The 22,104-nt window shown below is 41.7% G+C and overlaps 1 protein-coding gene across 2 annotated transcripts in view; it reads left to right on the top strand.

The window, feature by feature from the left end:
* The first annotated feature begins 46 nt into the window (after positions 1-46).
* The window catches only part of arid4b (AT-rich interaction domain 4B), a 43,178-nt gene continuing 21,120 nt past the window's right edge, over positions 47-22,104 (top strand). Inside the window, exons 1-7 of one of the 2 annotated variants that reach the window (XM_037122665.1) lie at positions 47-241; positions 2,591-2,639; positions 14,485-14,595; positions 18,602-18,667; positions 18,922-19,012; positions 20,687-20,766; positions 21,145-21,236. In XM_037122665.1, the coding sequence (XP_036978560.1) occupies positions 2,634-2,639; positions 14,485-14,595; positions 18,602-18,667; positions 18,922-19,012; positions 20,687-20,766; positions 21,145-21,236 (446 nt within the window). In that variant the 5' untranslated portion in view covers positions 47-241; positions 2,591-2,633. The remainder of the gene's footprint in view (positions 242-2,590; positions 2,640-14,484; positions 14,596-18,601; positions 18,668-18,921; positions 19,013-20,686; positions 20,767-21,144; positions 21,237-22,104) is intronic. The other variant, XM_037122664.1, reaches the window with a different exon arrangement.

Here is a 22,104-nt window from a genome sequence, read left to right as displayed (position 1 = left end):
GCCCGTCAATCATTCTCAGGAGGCGGGGGAGAGGATCACAGAGAGAGCTAGGCTAGAGGAGCTACTCAACAAGGCAAACAGCAGCGCTCTGCGAAAACGACTTTTACCCATCCGCATCCAACATCAACTGGGGGCCAACGGACGACGCTAAAACCTGTCAGATTTTTCACATAAATGTTCCTATGGATTACTAATACACTTTCGTCGAAAAATAGGAGTGTTTTTCAACTTGACAGCATAGGTAAGCCTGCTTTTGTTCGGCAAAGCCATCGCTATTTTGAACATTTTACTAGCTTGCTTCCCTGCTGCTACCAAGCCAACCTTGACGTTAGCTAACTTGTTAACTAATGCTGGGATGTGTTTAGGGGGGCTTTATAGAATGAATGAATTAGGCGACTGGACTGCAAAAAGCTGTTGGCCGAGAATACAGAAAAAAACTTGCTCAGCTCGATAACAAAGTTATGCCGTAGCCAGCCAAATTAAGCTGATGAGCACAGTGAAAGGTTATGCTACTCCGGGGTTGAATAGTTTCGAGCCTGCTGGACAGGCGCCGGAGTGTTGTGTTGTTGAGCGGAGGAATCCTCGGAGAGGTTGTCGTCGAGCAGCGCCTGTCATGGTGCTCCTTGATAGCCGTCAAAAGTGATAATACACGAAACCATCGGCGACCTGTTTACGCTTGACATGGCTGCAGGATGTGATTGTTCGACCAGCGACCGAGCGGTGTAATTTAACAGGTAAAATGCATTGTCAGGCTTTTCTTTTGTGCCAACAGTGTCGTTAGCTTTCTCCCGGTCGACTTGGACCAGTGCAGGCTGGACCAGATGGGCTACCTTGTACCAAGGAGCTCATCGTTTGATCAGTTGAGGCTCTTTTACCAAATGCGAGGTGGACTATTTTCCCGAGAGGACTTGTGTTGTGCTCAATGCCGTGTGTGTGTGTGTGTGTGTGTGTGTGTGTGTGTGTGTGTGTGTGTGTGTGTGCGTGACCAGTCTTTTGCGAAATTTCCGTAGCTGGCAACATCCCCACTAACAAACTGACGGGGCAGGGGGTTTAAATGGGCTCGACGCTTTAGTTAATCACAGTAGTGGGGTTTAGGACAAGAGAAAAGACAGACGGGGCTCTGGCTGTGTTTGTGTGTGTGCTTGTGTGCATTATTGCTGCTGGTGGTCAATCACTCACTTGCAGCGGCCGGTCTAGCAAATTGTCTGGGGCGGATGACATTGTATCCTCAGCGATCATTCACCGCGACCGAGGGGAGCCTCGAATGAGGGCTGCGACCTTGGCTCCTGTTATAACAATAAAATGTTGTCGGTATTAACGCGGTGTTGCAGCCTCACGAGTCTTCCTCGGGCTTGACCTTGTTGCGAACCGTTCCCGTCGACTTATTTCTTTGTCAGAGGCGACGTTACTCCGTGAAACAGTCAGCGAAAACGCCAGACCAGTCGACACGGAGAGCATTTAGCGAAGAAACAAAGTGACTTTTAAAAGGAGGGGGCTGCACGGCTCGGGCTCACTTTGTTCAACTTGACGCTGTTATTGCGACACGGCTTCCGACGTGACATTTCTCTAAAGGTTCTGGTTCGGTGGCCGTGCTTTGCCGGGCCATGAGCGGTGTTATTATCGCTCTAATTTCGCTGTCGAGTGGACTCTCCGCAGAGAGCAGCGCGACGAGACAAGGGGGAGAGGAAGCGAAATCGAAAATGAACGGTGTCGGGGCAGCTGCATTTGTGGAAAAACCACGAGCTTCGCCTCCGAGAGAGAAATGGCTGTAACGAGGGGGGGCAGGTGAATCGCGACCACCGTTTCCCGCAATTTCCAGTGTTTGTGCGCTCAAGTGTTCTCCCCCCTTTTTTTTAGCAGACTGTCAGCTACAGAAATGGCGTCATCCTTTGCTGTAGTGTTGGTATAGTCAGTGCAGTGCAGACAGCGGGCACACCACGCTGCCGTTCTCAAAGAGCCGAGCACCGTGCGGCGTTCACTGTACCCATCACTTCATCCTACACCACTCCATTATCCGTGCATTTTGCTGCGTGGACCGAAGGAGGAAGTCGCCTCTTTACTTTTGCGTTTGCTCGCCCCTTCGCAGCCACAAGCCGAGCTGCTGACTGCTGCTTACTTGCTTGCTTGCTGGCTGGCTGACTACAGCGCACTGGGCATTACATAAACGGCTTTAGGGGGCTCTGCGAATGAGAGTGATCAGCCTGCCACGGTTTATTTTGCAACACAGATATTTTGGGGAATGTGGCTCCAGAGATCGAGCACGCATACCATTAGCCCGTAGCATTAGTTTGGATTATTAAAGCGAAGGATCCTTCAACTTTTCTTTTTTTCGCCCCTTCTTCTTCCTCTTCTTCTCCTCGAATCAATTACAGCCTCAGCGCAGAATGGATCCCTCAAGCTCTGCAAGGAGGTTTCATGTGCAGACGATGTGTTTCTCTAAAGTGTGTGTGTCTGCCGCCCAGCTTCTACATGGCATCCAGCAGTGTAGCAGGAGAAGTGATGTCATCATAACATAGCCGTGTCTTGTTGTGGCAGACGGAAGTTGGCACTGTCTGAAATGACTAACAGCTTCTTCAACCTCTGTTTTCAGCCCCGGATTCGTTACACTGGTCACCTAGAGGACTCATAGAAAGATGAAGGTAGGTTCATTCATTTATTCTTCTTGCATGTCGTGTTGAATGCGATGGGGGCAAACTCAATTAAATCACTATACTACTCCTGCATCACCACGGTCCCATTTAACTCCTGATCGAACATGCCTTCAGCGGGCAAATCACACATGAAATGATATATATATATATATATATATATATATATATATATATATATATATATATATATATATATATATATATATATATATATATATATATATATATATATATAACTCTGTCCTTCTCATGAATAAGGCCCCAGCTGAACTTTTTTATTAAAAGTCAATTCTGGTCTTGTTCAAACACAGGTGCCAAGTGCCTTGGACATGGGCCAGTGCAATACATTTATTTGATAAGCATGATATTGAGTTTCAAGTGGCTTCAGCTGCATTTGCAAACACAAATTGGGATCTGGTATTGTGATGCTGTGCTTTGTTATGCAATTACATGCTGAGGTAGGGCCCAGACATGTAGTGATACATGTTAATTTCAGTTTTAAAAACAGCCTTCATAGAGAGTGTCTAACCTAAATTCATCTTCAAGCTATTGGTGCATAATAATACATGAATAACAGAATAAATGAGCTGTGAAATTTACAAAATATTCAAAAGCTCTGGCATTGTTTTCTCAGGCTCTATTCATTTTTTAAAAATGCCACAACTGTCATTGTTTGGGAACTAGGATGTGATGCGAGCTTATTTAATCTTTTCTTCTAATCTTTTTATATGTGAGGCTGTTGTTATGCCTGCAGGCTGTTGTGTCTTAACTTGTCATTTGTTGTCATGCATGGAGTTGCAACCAGCAGAGGAGTTTCCCTTTTAAATTAATTGGTGTGACGCACAATAACTTAAGCGAGTGTCTGCATTTTTAGTTACATTTTCATTTGGAGCACATAACAGCATCATGGGAAAAGAGTAAAGAAAGTAGAGGGTGTGAGCACTTTGACAAGCTCTGTTAGTGAAGAGTAGTGGTGTGAACATAGACTGCTCTCATAGTGATTTGTAGTCTGTCAGTTTGGCCCTAATGGTGTTGTGCTTATTGTGGTTAATCAAGCTATACCACCACCCACAGACACCTTAGCAGATGACCAGATTATCCAATTAAAATTTAACCTAAAGCATCCGGCGATTTGCAAATAGCTGCCAACACATTTGTCTGCATTATTCATTACATGTTTGTCAAAACTGTGAGAGGATATCTTTTTTTTCTGATCCAAAGCTTTGCCATGTGCGTTGTCTGCACTTGTCCCATTACAAGTAATGCTGGCCTGAGCTGCAGGATGATTTGTGGTTATATAATGAATTGTTTATATCAGAGGAAAACGGTGGATTTCTGATTGTCATGACTGGAAGTGCATCCCAGTGAAAAGAGAGCATCCAGGCACAGGTGATGTTGAAACAAAAGTGGTTAGTACCTAACTCACTCCTTGGGCTAGTTCTGCTGCTCAATTTCCTACAAGTGCCTACTTGAATAAAGCTTAATACATGAACCGAACATTCATCTAACTGTTGCCGTCAGTGCTCATGCCCATTTTGCAGTCATTATTCTCTCTAGCTGGATAGCAGTAGGCTTTTATTAGGCAATTATTATGCTTGCACATGGTTATTTTCATAACTTCTGACAGGAGTGATGTTTTAACAGTGAACTATATGGTTTAATGTTGTAGCATTTGTTGTTTTCATAGTGCTCTGAGTCATCTGGCTCTATTGATGCTCATGGAGCGCTCACTTATTTTACTGCTCTCTCTATAGTAGGAGCATCTGCTCAGTGCCTCAACAGTAAATTGCTCTGTAACGAAGACAACTTTTCATTATGTTCATTTAGCATCTCATGTCACTTTGGCTTATGGTCTGCAGCCTTTGTTTTATCGACTACACTCACTGCTAAAACATTGTGTGCTGAATGAAACTCCTAACATTGGACATCATAAAAGTGGATGTGTTAGATAATTCTTATCTACTATTATGAGATTTTTTACAGTTCTTAATGGACTTAATCTGCAAAGATCATGGTAATGCCCTTGCTCAAACTTGAATCAAGAAGTCCTTGCTCGAACAGAAATATTCTAGTTGATGTATTCAGCCATTGCACTTTGTCAGTGACCCCGGCAACCTAGACAAGATGCAATAAAAACGTCTGAAGCAGTAATACCAGCAATCCAGGCTCATATTAAATATTTCATTTCAGACTGAAGCACTGTCTCACAATGTCCATGCCATCCGTCCTCGCCTTCATTTCATTAATAACTTAATTCTGTAGTCTACATGCAGTTAACTGTGCTAAGACAGTCATGCATCAGAAATTCAGAAACGCTTTACCTTTACACTACAACAACTACAAAGTCTTTTATTCGTCATTATAATAAACCATAGCTTTAATAAGATTGTTAAAGTAAAAACTTGTAGACTTTATCTGTCCACTTTATACACTTGTGGAACATGTACGGCAAATTACAACTCTGTTGTCTTATTCTAAAATTGTAAAAAAAACAAAAAAAATTTCAACAAGCATGCTGCCAGCTACTATGTTGGAGTGCACAAATTTAGCTGCATATTATTAGCTACCATTATGTAGCAGATAATATAAATCTCCCAATATTGGGTCAGTAATTTACTGGACATCACAAAATGTATATTTAAATTTAATTATAAAATATTTCTGCGTTTTTTTGTTTGTGAGGTTAAAATGCTCATTGTCATAAATATTCATTTTCATAATCAGCACATGGCAGGCAGAGACATTCATTTTGCAGGACATACGTCAGTTAAGGGGACTCTGGATCATAGTACCATTTTTGTATCCTCATAGTACAATAAAATACAACAGGCGTTTGCTTTCAGCCCATGGCCCACTGTTCATTTTCAGTCTTTGTCCTCCAAGGTTGAAGTTTTTGGGCAGCACTGCCAGTGAGGAAACAGCACCCAGATGATGTCATCGGGGTTACCTTGGCTTGGGTGTAAGAGGCATTTAGGAGACCGGACGAGTTCAGTAAAATACAATATTGAGTTGTAGAGCTTGACTGATACTTTGGGGCTGATATTGATCTATCGTCCAATGAACACAAATGTTTTGCAATGATCAATCAAATGTAGTTATCTAACACTTGTGACAAATATGTTACAGATGCTAGAGATTTTTCAGTTTAACAAAAATCTTTATTATTATTATGGTGGTGTAGCATCTTTTTCTACATTATAATCTCTTAAAAAACAAGGTTTCGTGCGGGGGCATTGGTGGAGCTGTATTCAGTTGCCTTATGGGAAATGTAAGATTTAGTCTTTTCAAAGCTTGACCTTTTTTAGTGGCACAAGGCTGCTTCAATTTTGACCACTCTGATTTCAGTCTGACTTTTGTGAGACACCCAACTTTATGGAAGCACAATACTAAATCACTAGATTACTCCTTTGACTGCAGCTGGCAGTTCAGTGTTGCTCTCTTGTGTCAAACTGTAACTGTTCAGACATCTTTGATAGAAGCGCTTTGTAAGAAAACTGCCGCGCTGCTGTGAGAGTGAAATGTTGAGTTTTTCCTGCATTTAGACGAGTTAACAGCATGTGTTGCCATCGTGATGTGGTAAGTACTTAAGCATTTGGGACAAGGCCTTTAGCAGACCAGGTGCAACAGGCTGCTGTAGTTGAGGACATCCCTGCCTGGGAACCAAGTATAAGCACTGAAACCCCCACTGAGCCCTCACTGCTACAACACATTCAGAAGGACTTTGCAAAAATATGATATTTGCGTTTTGGAATTGGCCGTTGTTTTGAGTCCATATGTTTGGTAAATGGTCAGGAAATGCGTTGCCTCAAGAGTATAATCAGCAGTGATTTGTTTATACATTTATTTAAATGCAGAGTTTATTAAAAGTTCTGTCGCTGGTTTAAATCGTATGTGATGCTGGAGGAGGAGTGGATTTGCTGGACTGCTCTAAATTTTGGGTAATATGTTTTTGCTGTTTGAAGCAGCCAGGGCATTGCCAAGGCAACTCCTGTTGAACAACCAGTCACTGGAATTGTGGTCACTCTGGTTTGGACAAAGAGGTGATTCACAGCAGGATTATTGTACGTGTGAGCTTGGCTGGGAGCGAGCTTAATTCTTTCCTGCATGCCTCTTGCATGTTCCTTTGTTCGGCCTACAAGCCTATTCATTACAGCACAATATAATGGGTCAAAAACTATTGTTTATAATTTTCTGTAAGGCTGCATACCACCTGAACGGTAGGTTCAAAAAGTGTTCGTTTATAGAGACATCAATATATTGTAACTTGCAAAATGAAATAATTGATTTGTTGCGCTGCAGTTAAGTTCACATGATTCCGCTTTTAAGTGTTACTTCATTCTGTTAACAGCAAAATAATCACAAACATACAATAGTGATGCATCCATTATAACAAGAACTTGTTTAATTTGTCTCTTAGAGTCACACAATGTAATGGCTCTAAAAACGTTTCTTTAAATTTTAGAACAGCAGTGGGAGTGAGCTAAATTGTTGGTGGGAAAACAAGACACAAACTGACTATCTGATTTGAAGTGGAAATCCCACATGGTAATGTAATCAGGCCTCCAGATGCTTGAACTGGAGATTCACAAGAAACAATTAGATGACGCACCCTCACACTTGGTTACTGATTTGATGGATGGATGATGAAGATGTTGGGAGATAGTGAGAAAACGGTAACAACAAGGTTTGCCTATAATTTTAATCATGTATTCGCTGTTAATTTTATCTGCTCCTACATCATCTCTGCATCATCTGTGAGTTAAAGTGGTGAAAAAAACATTACTCAGTGTACTTGAGATATCAAGTTTTCTTGAAGACCTGGGTGTGGAGGTGTTAGGAGTCCTACCCTGAGAACATTGTATATTTTTTTTATTTCATTTCACATCATTTTGCATCATTATTAGATATGTGTACATAAACCGGTAAATGCTAGAGCAGATGATACATAAGCAACATGCAAAAAGCTTAATGATAAGACTTAGTTCGATGCTCTCCACATTGACTTTAAATTCAAATGTCTGTGCCTAATCTTTACAACAGGAGGGAACACATATATCACTACTGATATATTGAAATCAAAGCAATTAAAGTTTTACATAAATCTTGCAGCTGGTTCAGGCAGAGCACATTCTAACTAGTTTATAATAACCATCAATTTTCAATAATAATGTATCAATTTATGTAGTGATTTTATACATGTTTTGTATGTATAATCTGTGCTCGCACACAATTACGGACCATTCACACAGGTGTTTTCACCTTCGATGCCAACAAAGTTGTCTTCTTAGGTCTGTATACACCCATAACCTGTCTTGTACCTTTCAGGGCAGGTTAACTTACTCCAATACTAGCTTTATTAGTACATGAGACTCTTACCACAGAGTAGGTGAAATTGCATGCATTTTTTTTTTTTCATTTTTCCCACCCCTATGAAATACAATGGTGTTATATTATTGGACGACAAACCTTGTTAGAAACTGAATTTTGGACCCGCCAAACATTATAAAATGATTGATTCACCATCATACTAATTTTATGGAAAAGAGATACTCATTCTTGGCACCTTTCTACAATTGCTGTAATATATTACATAAAATAAATGTTGGTCTACATAAATGGTTATCAGTGTGACTTTTAGGGACAGTGCTTGTGTGACTGTCCTTAATTACATTCCACCACTGATTAAAAGTCGATGGTATTGCGAGTGGCTGACATCAGCATGACATTACCAAAAGGCTTGTATGAAAATAAGTCAGACTTGGATTCAGTCCAGTCCTTCACTCTGCACCAATGGAGAATATAAATGGGCTGATGTAGATATTTTGGAAATAATGATCTGAGCAATCATAGACTGTAAAACATCCATGATAACAACCTGTGATAGAATGAAGGACCTTCCACTGACTGACAGCAGTGTAACTATTGACTGACCATGCAAATGTGTAGGTTAAGTTCAGCAAAGGATACCTGCATCCTTCCATGGTAGAGCCTCTTGGAAAATTCCAGTGATCTGTTTTACAAATGACCAGGGCACTCCCGAATGATTGATATAAAGTTAGGCCATACACCAAAGTGAATTACAGGTTACACCAATCACGCCACAACAGTGCCATAAGTATTTTTTTCCTACTTTTTTTTTTTTTTTTGCAGATTTAACTTTGATTACTTCCAGACATTGCTTTTTTTACTGAGTTGTAGAATAAAAATGCTTAAGTCACTCAGACTGTCCAAGAAATGCACCATAAGCAGCAACAGCAGCTTATTTTCAACCGGCGCTCTGTGGAGTTGGCTGTTAAATTTTTCATGACTTGAGAGTCTTTATTGAGCAGAAACCGATCTCATTCTGCTGCTGCCACTGTCACTCTAGTCTAGTGTGTTTTGTTTTTTTGGCGAAGCTGGAATGATTTCAAAGCCCTGACTTAATGTAGCTGCATTTGTCTGTGTTGTCCTCTGAATAAAAAGGCTCGGATCACGCTAGAAAATCAGTTCTGTGTGTGGTTCATCAGCAAGGACAGAGTCGCTTTATGACTGTCAACACAAGTGCACCATCACCTCTGGGGTTTGTTTTAAATGGCTCCTTTATGGAGGGAAAAAAGCTTTTATTGCACAAATAAAATTAGTTTGTTATCTAATGGTGATATCTCAGCTCATTTGACTGATATACAAGTCGATCATCCTTATAGTAACTACCTGTGTTAGGCTATTTGTTCTCTCGTGGTGTAATTAAAGGTGTACTACATAGTTCATGGGGATGACATCTTAATCTGAAGAGATTCATGAGTGAACAAATGGGATAAACAAACTGACCTTATAGGACAACACAGTTTCATACTGTTTTACTCTGTTAATATTTGCCAGACCCTGCCACCTTTCCTAGCTTCAAACAGTGTTCTGGGGACCTTGTTCTCCTCTGAGAGAAGCTTGTTTTCAGTTAAGGAAAAGATAAATATTTCTGAGTTTGAATTTCTTCTCCAAAACTACGTAGAGCCCCATAAGCAAAGTTATGGTACAACTCTTTACAGCTTTGTTTCTTTGTATGCCAGCTGCAGGTGTGTTCTGTCACCCCATGTCAAGTCACATTTTTTCATGATTAATCAAGCACGTGTTGCTGGAGAATATTTTCCACATCAGTAGCACAAGGCGAATAGCCAAAGAGCTTGCCTTGATTGTACCACCGCTATTACCATTACATTAACTTATGCATGCTGTAGAGGTGCTTGAGGCTCATGATGAATACCGCCGTGCTCTTTTCATAACAGAATCTCAGATGAGAGCATCTCTTGCTAGGTGGCGTGGTGTTTTAGCTTATTTTAGGTTGATGAGAGGATGTTTAACACCTCCCAAAGGCACAGGAATTCCGCCGCTCTGAGCTTAGTCATCTTGATTGGTTGATCTTATGAGCAGGGGAAACATTGTCTGTCTTTCAGCGCTGGCAGGAGTGATAAAAAAAAAAAAAGGAGTCGTGTTTTTCTCTAGACAGCTGAAGGCTAAATGACAGTCTAATCCGAGGAATGGAATTTTCTTTCATAGTTGTAGCTGAATGCTGGAAGGTGGGGCATGATCAGTGGAAACAACAAACTGTTCTCTGTTTGTCTTGGCATGTGAGCATGACAAATGTAAATCTGGCCTCAGTAGTGTGTTGTCACCCCTGCCTTGTTGAGTTGCGGAGGTTTGGCAGCCACAGCTGTCAGGCCGCCCTCTCTGACTCAGTAGCAGGACTCTGCCTCTAAGTAAAAGAAGAAGAAGGGAACAGGCTTAGAGCAGGGGAAGCAGGGGAGGCAGGGGGAAACAAGCATTAGTATAACAGAGGAGCTTGAACAGTGCACATAAGCAATCCAGCTTCTGAGTTGCAGCCGTGACTGACAAGAGCGTTGGTTAGCGGGTGGAAATGGCTCCTGCGTCATGTTAACCTGGTGTTGGCAAGGGCAGCTGGTGCTGAGGCCAGACTGCACTAAAGACTAATGAGGTGTTTATCTGAGAGTTGGGGAGGCTGAAGTGCTCTGGACTCTGCCCCTGAATCCCATCTGTCAGAATCCCAGAGACACCGGAGAAGAGGCATCTAGTCGTGACCTGACTGTGACGGGCTCAGGGCCCTCTTAACACAGACAATGTAATTTGTCCATCTGCTAACAAACATGTTTCTGGCTTTTTTTTTCTGCGATCAGCTAGTTTGAGTTTTTTAGATGGATGAGTGTCACATAGATTACATAGTGCACCTTTAACCTTAACCATGTTACATACCGTTAACACGTAGCAACATAAAACTACAGAGAAATTGATAATAAGAAGTGAGCTTTGTGTAAAAAATAACAGGTGAAAAGCATTAAATTTTCCATGTGGGATACAAGCCCCCGTCTCCTGGGTGAGAGTCTTATACGTCTTGAAACACTGCGATAATTGATACTCAAAATAGGTGGCAAATTATATTTAACAGTTAAAAACTGATTGGGTAATTTCTGCAACTTTAGCAGCTAAATTTGATAAAAGCTGAATCTTAAAATGATTTGTATTTTTATTGCAGTTTTGTATCACAGATATACATCTTCATTATTTCTAACCATAGTGCAAAGAGAACCTCATCAGTTTGGTATGCAAAGTGTCTTTCAAGCACAAGATAGAATACTTTGTAAAACACTACTTATGTTACAGTTGGCAAGGCTGTCTTCTGATTTTTAGTAGTGACTACTGTATCTACTTTTAACCTAATCAATTGGAGCACATCTCATTTGCACGAGAGCCAAACACTGGTTGCTCTGCATGTTTACTTGACTGAGAGGTATGCTAATGCAACACCGGTTTGATTAATGGGAAAGGGAGTGTTTTCTCTTTAGATAATAACCACTCTGCCGCTACAGGTGATCTCCACCTCTGTTAATGTCAAATGAATTGGATTATTTATTTTGTTTGAGTCCGTGGCCCATAGTTCGTACTTGTTTTATTTCTTGGTCAGATAAGATAATGTAGAATCCAGCCTCAGGTCACACGTAACTTAATGAGGGATATGAAACCCATATGCTCATTTACTGCAGAACAGATTTTTAATCTTATTGCTGTTTCACCTGTCATATTTCATACAGCATCATTAGCGGCTCACTGATTACTCCAATTACGGAGGTTCTGATCATGTTTATGTGACCCAGATACTGATCTGAGTCATTTGATATTGAAAATCTGCCAAGTTGAAATCCTGAGTGATTATTCATGTTTTATTATCTTGCATAATACAGTTGCACAGCTACTTCTGATTTGACTACATGATGTTCTTAACTCTCCAGTATGCTTAGTATCCACAGAGAGAGGAGTGTCAGCGGGATCTGGTTGTAGCAGGAAGATATGAGCAGCATTTTGAGAGCTTCAATCTCTAGATTGAACAAAATACACAAGTTCAAACACAGTGTTGAGTCAGTGCTAGCTCTTAAGAAGCACGGTGCACCTGCATAGCTGAAATAGAGGCAAAGCAGCTGTTTTTCTTTGTTTTTTCCCCCTCAAAGCTGCTGTGCTCACTTCTGCTTAAGCGCTCTATCAATGTAGAACTCCTCCATGAAAGCTGTTTCTTTTTTCCATGCCTCTCAAGGTTTTTGCTCATGTGCAATACTGTAGAAACTGCTCCAAGGGAAAAAGGATCTGACTCGGTCACAAAACATCTTGCAAGGAGCAGATCAGTTTGGGCAATAGAAAAAAAAATCGTTAACCTGCAAACAGTTACAAGATGACAGGTCTTAGATTCACATATGTTGACATGGACACTTTCACTCTTAAAAGTGGTTTGGTTATGGCACAAGTATGTGTCACAGAGGCTGACAGCAGCTGGTTCGAGTGCTTAGTAGTTTTTAGTTTTTGAATGACAACCTGTGCACTCTTTGCCCTCGTCATGGGAACAGTGAACAGCTGTAGACACAGCCCATGAGATTTATGCACAAGATTTTGTTAAAGTGTCTTTATAATAGGACAAAAATGAAAGATAAAACGTGTTGAGTTTACATATCTTCCTGAGTCTTGTATAAATGTAATATGCATAAAGTGTTTGGAGAGAGTGCTAAATGAACCACCACATATTTCTTTCAGCAGCTAACGTGATGTAAAATTGGGAGTGATCTTATCCACTGAGCATTAGTACATTTCATTCATTCAGAAATTAAGGTGTGTGTTACGTTGTTCAGTGCACTGCTTAAATAAATAACATTTGCAGTTTTGCATGTTGTAGTTAAAAACCTGCCGTGCATATACACTATATTACCAAAAGTATTCGCTCACCTGCCTTTACTCATTCTATGAACTGAAGTGCCATCCCATTCCTAACTCATAGAATTCAATATGATGTCGGTCCACCTTTTGCAGCTATTACAGCTTCAACTCTTCTGGGAAGACTGTCCACAAGGTTGAGGAGAGTGTTTATAGGAATTTTTGACCATTCTTCCAAAAGCGCATTGGTGAGGTCACACACTGATGTTGGTCGAGAAGGCCTGGCTCTCAGTCTCCGCTCTAATTCATCCCAAAGGTGTTCTATCGGGTTCAGGTCAGGACTCTGTGCAGGCCAGTCAAGTTCATCCACACCAGACTCTGTCATCCACGTCTTTATGGACCTTGCTTTGTGCACTGGTGCACAGTCATGTTGGAAGAGGAAGGGGCCCGCTCCAAACTGTTCCCACAAGGTTGGGAGCATGGAATTGTCCAAAATGTTTTGGTATCCTGAAGCATTCAATGTTCCTTTCACTGGAACTAAGGGGCCAAGCCCAGCTCCTGAAAAACAACCCCATACCATAATTCCTCCTCCACCAAATTTCACAGTTGGCACAATGCAATCTGAAATGTACCGTTCTCCTGGCAACCTCCAAACCCAGACTCGTCCATCAGATTGCCAGATGGAAAAGCGTGATTGATCACTCCAGAGAACGCGTCTCCACTGCTCTAGAGGCCAGTGACGGCGTGCTTTACACCATTGCATCCGACGCCTTGCATTGCACTTGGTGATGTGTGGCTTGGCTGCAGCTGCTCGGCCATGGAAACCCATTCCATGAAGCTCTCTGCGTACTGTACTTGGGCTAATCTGAAGGTCACATGAAGTTTGTAGCTCTCTAGCAATTGACTGTGCAGAAAGTCGGCGACCTCTTTGCACTATGCGCTTCAGCATCCGCTGACCCCTCTCCGTCACTTTACGTGGCCTACCACTTCGTGGCTGAGTTGCTGTTGTTCCCAAACGCTTCCATTTTGTTATAATAGAGCTGACAGTTGACTGTGGAATATTTAGGAGCGAGGTGTTGCAGTTGGTCCTGATGCGACCTGTCAGCAGGAAGCGTGGCCCACTTTAGGTCTTATTCTAAAAAAGATGACTAAATATACCAGTGTTAGGTTAGGTCTTTCCTCCAGCCCTAGTGAAACAGCCTCAGTAAATCCATCTCTACACTACACTAGCCACAAACACCGTCTGCCCTCAGAGTCTATTTTCTCTGTGTACTCTACCCTCCGCAAATCTGTTCTTGGGATGGGGGGATCGGGTGGTTTGGGGAGGTTTGATAAACATCAAACGATGACACAAGATGGTGCTATGTGTTTCGGGTAGCATCTTATTTGTAGTCATCTAAGCAGGAGTGAAGTGGCCTTTTTTGTTTGCTCCCTCAGTGGCTTGTTTTCCAATACCCAGAGCAGATGGTATGCGTTTTCCATGGATGAATCACAGAGCCGGGTGGGTTTTTTGCCTAGCTGGCCTGGACTATGTGAAGCTTGTATGCGTGTCCTCCTGCCTTTGCTGTGAGAATACACCTGTGTCAGTAAGCTATATATAAAAAAAGGCTTTGAATTCACTCTTTTTTTGTTTTGCCTTTTTCCCCCTCAGACTCTGGAGGAGCCCCCCTACTTGACGGTAGGGACGGATGTGAGTGCCAAGTATAGAGGGGCTTTCTGCGAGGCCAAGATTAAGACTGCCAAGAGGCTAGTCAAGGCCAAGGTAAGTCACATTTCAAAGTGCTCATGATCCAAAATTAAAAATGTATTGTCTGGCTGTGTTGTGTGTGTGTGAAGTGGATTGCAGCGGGGTTGGGGGCTCTTATCTTTGTGCGAAGGGTCTACAGTCAAGATCATGCAGCTCTGCTTTAATGTACATCCAGCAGTTGGATTAGAGATGGCCAGACTTAAAAGACGAAACATTCCTTCAGAGATCAGGGGCCCTGTTACAAAAACATCCGGGCTGCTTGTCCTATCTTAAGTTTCAAAGATAGGAAAAAGCTTCCCTTTACAGATGCAATTCCTAAACTCATAGCTGTGTCCTATCCTGTCTCAGACCTTGTATCTTATCCTAATTCTAACTCGGTTTATAAATTTTAAATATTCAGTTGGCGCTTATATTGTCATATGTATTTGTTCCTTTAATTCTACCTGAAAGTGCCTGTAAGAGATGGATGTTCAGTTTTAGCTTTGATGTGTCTGAGGCATTAATCTTGTTGGTGGATGAGAGGATATATACCCATTAATGCATGGTCCAGGAATTTTGAAGCTAAGGGGCTAAAGTCAATGTTATCTTCTCCAAAAGTTTCTGGACAGTCATTTTGAATTAAGAATGGGATCTAGGTCATCCTAAATTAGGAAATGTTTCAAATTCTGTACTAGGTATATTTTCATCCTAAATTAAGATTTATTTATGCTAATTGCAGTCAGGAGACATGTTTCTATAATACCAGTAACCCTAAATGTCACCCTAAACTGAGATAAAATAGGATTTTAGACAAAGGGCATTTCTGTAATGGGGCCCCAGGTTTGTTGGTATTATTAGGTCCTCATATTAGATTAATTCTGAGACATTTAAATCATGTTCTTGTCTCTGATGATGCCAGTGGAATCCGGCTATGTTGCTTACATGTTGCACTCTACCACGTGCTTTAGGTTGTTAGTATTGCTCTCATCGTTGAAACGCTGATCAGGGCTCCAGCTGTAACAGGTGCAGGGTCTGGCCTTGCACACCAGGTATCCATCATGTCCTCAGGCGTCCCTCTCGACCACAGGTTCCACATAGTGCAGCGGTGGGAAAGGTGCGGCTGCTATTTCCTCACTGGTTTTAAGCCTCGCTGATGAAGGCATTGCATGATGCTCGTAGTACAGGATCTCATTTCCCAGTGGGGCTTGAGCATCTGGATAATACAATAGAGACAGATCGCTTGTCTCTCGTTCTGCTAGAGTGTGTGGGAGGAACAAAGATTGGATGCTGGCTTTTTCACTGTGTCAATGCACTGTAGTTCCCCCTGTAAAGACAAAAGAGCAGCGATGTTCTGCCATTCTGAAATCATCAAATGGTGTGTCCTTTTGTTGCACAGACGGGGACAAATGACTTGACAAAGTAGACCATGTGATGTTCTCAGTTTAAAATTTGCGTGCTTAAGGGAAGCTAATGGGACAGTCTCAGATCAAAAATTAATTAGCATACTAATTGGCTGAGTGTGCGGTTTGTTTTTGCATAGCTGTAATGTGAATGTGAGTTCCGTTACACAAACGTTGAAACATGGCAATTATTCAGTGGTTGTTGCAAGTGTGAATATTCCACTGTAATGAATTCCACTTCAGCTCTTTGGACCATTAATCTCTGTCTGCTTGTTTAACAAAGTCGATGGCTGCAGCATATGGCGCCGGTGTCTTGCGAGTGATTTTTAAATCCCGGTGAAAAGCTCTGTGTGACATTCTTATTTATGATGATGATCTGCACTAGAAGACCTGCAAAAAGTCAATTAGCATCGTGTCAGTATCACTCACTGTGACATGTTCAGCACACATATGATCAGTCAGCACTAAACGGATGGCACGGTAATAAGTACGGTGTCAAAAAATGAGTAGCGCAGTCCATGGACTCTGTGTCTTTGTAATACCTGTTCTAGTAGTTAATTTTATTTCACTGCAGAATGCAGATAAAGGAATCTGTGCGATGGAAATAACTCTACTTGCATATAACAAATTGTAAAGAATTTACACTGCTTGCACAAAGCTTTGGGCTGCTGGGAGATAGAGGTTGCTGTTGCAGGTTTGTTGTGTTATGTTTCTGTAGGCTAAGTTAAGAGGGAGCAAACATTTCCTCTTCAAAAGAACTGCAGAGTTTACTAAGAGGGCAACAGGACATGCAATAATTCCAAGTTGCAATGAATATTCTAAAATACTTAGTTTATATTGTTACAGATATATTTTTTAAAATTCCCCGTATAAAGTTACTCAAAAATGTTAAATAAAATGTTATAACCTTACTGTAGTTTCTTTCTTTCATCCTTCTTTCTTTCTTTCTTTCTTTCTTTCTTTCTTTCTTTCTCACATATATTGAAAGTTGCCCTTTTAGTTTTATTATATTTTGCTGCGCAAAGCTCTTTATTGGAGGCAGCATTGAAGCAGATAATCAATGTAATGATATTTATTGTAGTGAGGAGATGCAGATTTACATGGAGTCAAAAAGCATCATCACTGTACATGTGCCAGTGTTAGCTAAATTTAACTAGTGTCCTGGCTGCTGGCTAGATGTTATAACAGCTATTGAATTAACAATGAAGCCGACAACATGTCAAATCAGAGCAACAGCAAGCTTCATGCATGTGAAGCGTCAGGAGCAGAAAGGCGGGAGATGATCTGGAGGGAAACAGCTTGGGATACTATTAAGTTTTATCAGAGCTGACACACATACAGTCGCTGCTTGATGATGTCATTTAGCTGTTTATGGCTAAAAGGCACAAAATATATCCCATTTGCTGAACTGGGGCTATATGTTCTTTATCAGAAACATGTTTTCATATCTTGTTCCAATATTTGTTGTTAAGTACAGTTTGTTTGAATACCTTTGTTGAGCCACAGAGGAACCTTGCTCACAGTTTGGGGGGTGTCAGGACAGTCAGGTGTTGTTGTTGTTGATGCTCTCCAACTGAGGCTTTGGACAGCGAGAGTCCTCCTCCCTCCGTCTGTGGAGAGCCCTGTGAAGAGAGAGGGATTCCTTTATCCCACCAGGCAGGAATGTTATTATCTCCATAACTGATGAAATGCTGCCTCAGGAAGCTTTTTACGCCTTTGTCTTCCCTTTCATTTTATGACCTGGCGGTTCAACAGCACCTTACAGTCTATATTTCTTTTTATTCATTCTCTTGATCCTGCCTTTGCTGCAAGACTTTGATTGTTGTCTCCGCTGTTGTTACATTTGAAACTGACTGGAGGGAGCCTTGTCTGAATTTGTTACCTTGTTTTCTGACAGATCTTTTTCAGCCCCTGCAAGGCGGTTGATTCTAAACTAATTCACAGTCAATAAAATAAGTTAATGCAGTTTTTCCATTGTGTCTGTGTTACTATTTTACTAGCAGATGCTCTCAAAATTCCGTTAATTTCCCTTAGGAGACCTAGACGGAAGCACACGAGCATTTTGATATATAAAGCAAGGAGAGGTTTTTGTAATGCTAAACAGATTTTGTGCTTCTGGCTGCTTTGGCACTTTACAGACACACATACATGAGAGTAAATGGCTGCACATGTGAGTGTGTGTGTGTGCCTGCTTTGTGCTCTTTTGTATCACTCAGTGTTGCCAGGTCGCCATGCAGATGCAGGACTGCCACAGCGTGATCAGATTATGATCTTCCGTGGCTCGCTTAGGCGAGGCTGCAGATGCAGAGAGAGAGAGGGAGAGAGAGAGGGAGAGGGGGATGGTCAGTGAGTGTAGCCCTCACATTCACAACAGAAATCATCCACAGTTGGCGCCAGCAGATGCGGCACAGCTGCCAGTTTGGGGTCACTCACTCAACGGTGCCAGAAATGAGCCATAGTATTAAATGCTCACCCGTGTTCCATCATTGAAATCTGTGTATGAAGTCCAGCAGCGTTAGTAGAGACGTGTGCCCTCTCTGAAGTGGAACATCGATGTGGTTCAGTCAGGCCTTTGGGGAACTGTTTGTTTATCCTCGTTACTGATTCTCCTCCCCTGCTGCCCCTCCCCCCTCCCCCTCCAGGTGACCTTTAAACCAGATCTGTCCACGGCAGAGGTTCATGATGAAAACATCAAAGGACCTCTAAAGGTAAGACAGGAAAGATGGAGTCGGCTTGAAACATTGCCCTCACACACACAGTGTTGTTAATTACCCATGATTACTTGTGCTTTGTGAATGTGGAAAGAAGCACAGGAGAATATGTGTATGAAACATTAGCTCTGCAGTTACATTTAAAATCAATTATGATTGTTGTATCAGCAATATTGTAGCCTCATTACTTTAAAACACATCATTAGCAGCGTATTAGGATACCAAATAACAGCAGTGTATCCGTCCCACAGGTGGGTGCTGTTGTAGAGGTGAAGAATCAGGATGGAGTCTACCAGGAGGCCACAATCAATAAGCTGACCGATGCTAGTATATATACTGTTGGTAAGTCAATAACAAACTGTCTGCTCTCCCTCCTCACTCAAAGCCTTGTTCCTTCCCTACACTCGTAGTGTAGATAACATGTTTGTGTGCAATACAAATTCCAAAGGGGTTTTCAGAGTTTGTATTTTTCTTTCCTCCAGTGGTGTTTTCAAGCAAAAACCATCTTCAATCGATCTCTCAGAAGAACACGTTATTTCTCACGGTGACAAGTTGTTATGCCTGACATGCTCTGATTACAGCTTCAAAGATAAATCGCTCAAAAGAATATTAATTGCTAACTATTTTGGTGATGGATTAAGGCAACATTATGTACATCATGCTGCTTTTGCATGGCAACTTCCGACAACACAAATTAGTTATATGTGACACTGTGGCCGTCTAGAGATTAAAGGTTAAAAACCAAATGCTTTCTTCTCCCTTTCTGACAGCACTTTGTCAATAATGGACAGTAGCTGTGTGCTTAAAATAGGATGGGAAAAAGTCTTTCACATTACCTTCATTGAAGTACATTTAGTTGAATGTAGTCTTGTGGTCTTATGTGTTTTTATCATCACTGATCTTCTTGGTAAAGAAGTTCTGGTATGGACATTTAAAATGTGCAAAGTCACAAATTAAGTCAATTTTAAGATATTTAGATTAAAGCAACATTATGTATCTGTATTTTTACCTCAAAATAACGGCTTCAAAATCATTTTGACACTACAATGAGAGGGTAGGAGCACAGCATTACATACAATGTCACATTTCTTGGAGAAAATGGATTAAGTGGATTAAGTTAAAGAAAAACAAACTTTAAGTGTGAAAAATGCCCGTCATGATTTTGCAGAGTTCACGTCGACTCCCCAAATCCCTTGTGTTGGTGTCCAACCAACAATCAGAAAGAGAAAACTCGACTGTTCATATTTGAGAAGCTTGAGTCAGTAAAAAGTTTTTTGCTGGCAATTTGTAACAGCCAGTCTATCAAAAGTACACAGACACAGTGTTGGATAATCTAAGTATACAGCATATAGACGACGACTCAGATCTCTGAGTCTCTCAGCAGCTGCCTGTCGCTTAAGAGCACCCATGGGGGTTTTCACTACCTCGAAACACTCGTCTCGGCACATTTCTATTCTTTTATTCATCAGTGAGAAAACAACAACATGAGTTGGGTATATCTGAGCAATGAATAATGGAATTTAAAGATTTACACATCTGGGTCTTTTGGAGCGACGCGGCTGCTGAAAGTGAAAAGAAAGCTTCTCGGGTTCATTAATATGAAAGATATTATTCCTCTATTTACTATTGCTTGATATGGATGCTTTTTTGTAAAAGCTAGTCCCAGGAGACAAATTTGATGTTGGTTAATGTATGAATAAGCAAAAAGTCTTTCATTTTACCATTTCCTCCACTCTGTGTGCAGCAGAGGGTCCTTGAAGCTCTAATAAAGCTGTGAGCTGCCTGCTGGAGGACATCTGAGCCTTAAAAGTAGAACATATCGCAAATGAGACGGACATTTTGTAACTGAAACGATTTTGTTTGTGCTTAAGTGTGTGTTTGTGTTTGTGTGTGTGTGTGTGTGTGTGTGTGTGTGTGTGTGTGTGTGTGTGTGTGTGTGTGTGTGTGTGTGTGTGTGTGTTGGTGGACTCCTGGCCTACATACAGCAGCCTAATAGGTTGTCTCTCTTCTCTGCAGTGTTTGACGATGGCGATGAGAAGACCCTGAGGCGCTCCTCTCTCTGCCTGAAAGGAGCGCGTCACTTTGCAGAGAGCGAGGCGAGTATTTTGCTGTCCTGCACTTTCATACCAACTTCATCTCTCAGTATTTCTTGTCCTTAAATGTAATTGTATCCAGTCACAAACAGTCTCACATATCTGCTCACGGTGCTCAAATTAAAACGCTGCTTTTGAATGCTCCCGTATCGCCATTTAGAAGTTCAGCTGTGAAATGTATCCAGGAAGCCGATATCACAGAGAAGTTGCCAAATGTAAATGGTGTCTGTAGAGCTGGGTAAATCCCATTCCATTTGTAACTGATGAAACCCCATGAAGAGAATTTTCCCTCTAGCTTTGGAAGATAAATCTTTTGTTTATCAATTTATTGTCTGAGAAGGCAGCGCTGAGGCTCGTTGTTGTTGTTTATCGCCCCTGCAGACGCTCGACAGACTTCCTCTCACCAACCCCGAGCACTTTGGCACACCTGTCATCGGCAAGAAGGGCAACCGCGGCCGACGATCAAACCCAATGTGAGTATCTTCTTCCGACTGTGCATCCTGCAGGGCTCGTATCAAAATTAATATATCAGGGGGTCTGTGGTGCCTTTGCGAAGAGATTTTCTGTACATCAGCAACAGGCTCCCACCATCAGCTGAAATGAAAGATTTACTCTCATCTCCATCCCCTCATAAACAGCCCCTGAGGCTTGGAAGAGGAGAGCCCACTTGCTTCCCCCAGCTCCTTAATCACGTCGGGCTCCTGTGCGAGCGTGCATGCTAGAGAGGCAGTGTGAGCATGGCGTGGTCCTGCTAAATATCATGTCTCTTTTTTTTCCCCCTTCGCTTGACTCAAATGTTCCAGTGGGTGTTGTATGCTCAGATGTGCCTAATCCTGGGAGACTGCAGAGTTTTCATCAGGGAATTATGAACCGCTGAGGGCTTATTGGCGCTAGGTATAATTGTGGCTCCTTTCTGTTATAAAGAGGACACTTTGATACATAATCTTATTTTCTGACACTCTCTGCTAATGGCAGTGAGGGAAAAGTCAATATTACTCTAAACGTTGATGCAATATTGGCTCAGAACAGTCCCAGCTGCATATTTGCATCTTGAACTCTTCTGTGCACTTTAAGCCTCTCAATTCTTGAAATACACGGAAGATGTTTGAAACAACAGCTACATCGCGCATTTTAAGAGATGGTGTAGTTTCCCCCACTTTGACATTTGCACACTTATTTGCATTCTTGCTACGATTTTGATGCAAATATTATGCTTCTGTCCTGTCTTTAGGCTAATTATGAACCTCGAGCCGGCAGGCGGTTATCTTAGAGTAGCATAAAGATTGGAAGCGCAGATAACAGCTAGCCTGCCTCCAGAGATGAGAGAGATGAGAGAGAGAA

Source organism: Acanthopagrus latus, chromosome 15 (assembly GCF_904848185.1).
Source record: "Acanthopagrus latus isolate v.2019 chromosome 15, fAcaLat1.1, whole genome shotgun sequence".
In the NCBI taxonomy this organism is placed as follows: Eukaryota; Metazoa; Chordata; class Actinopteri; order Spariformes; family Sparidae; genus Acanthopagrus; species Acanthopagrus latus.
The sequence above is the reverse complement of the archived record's forward strand: the minus strand, read 5'-3'. Positions and strand labels throughout refer to the sequence as shown.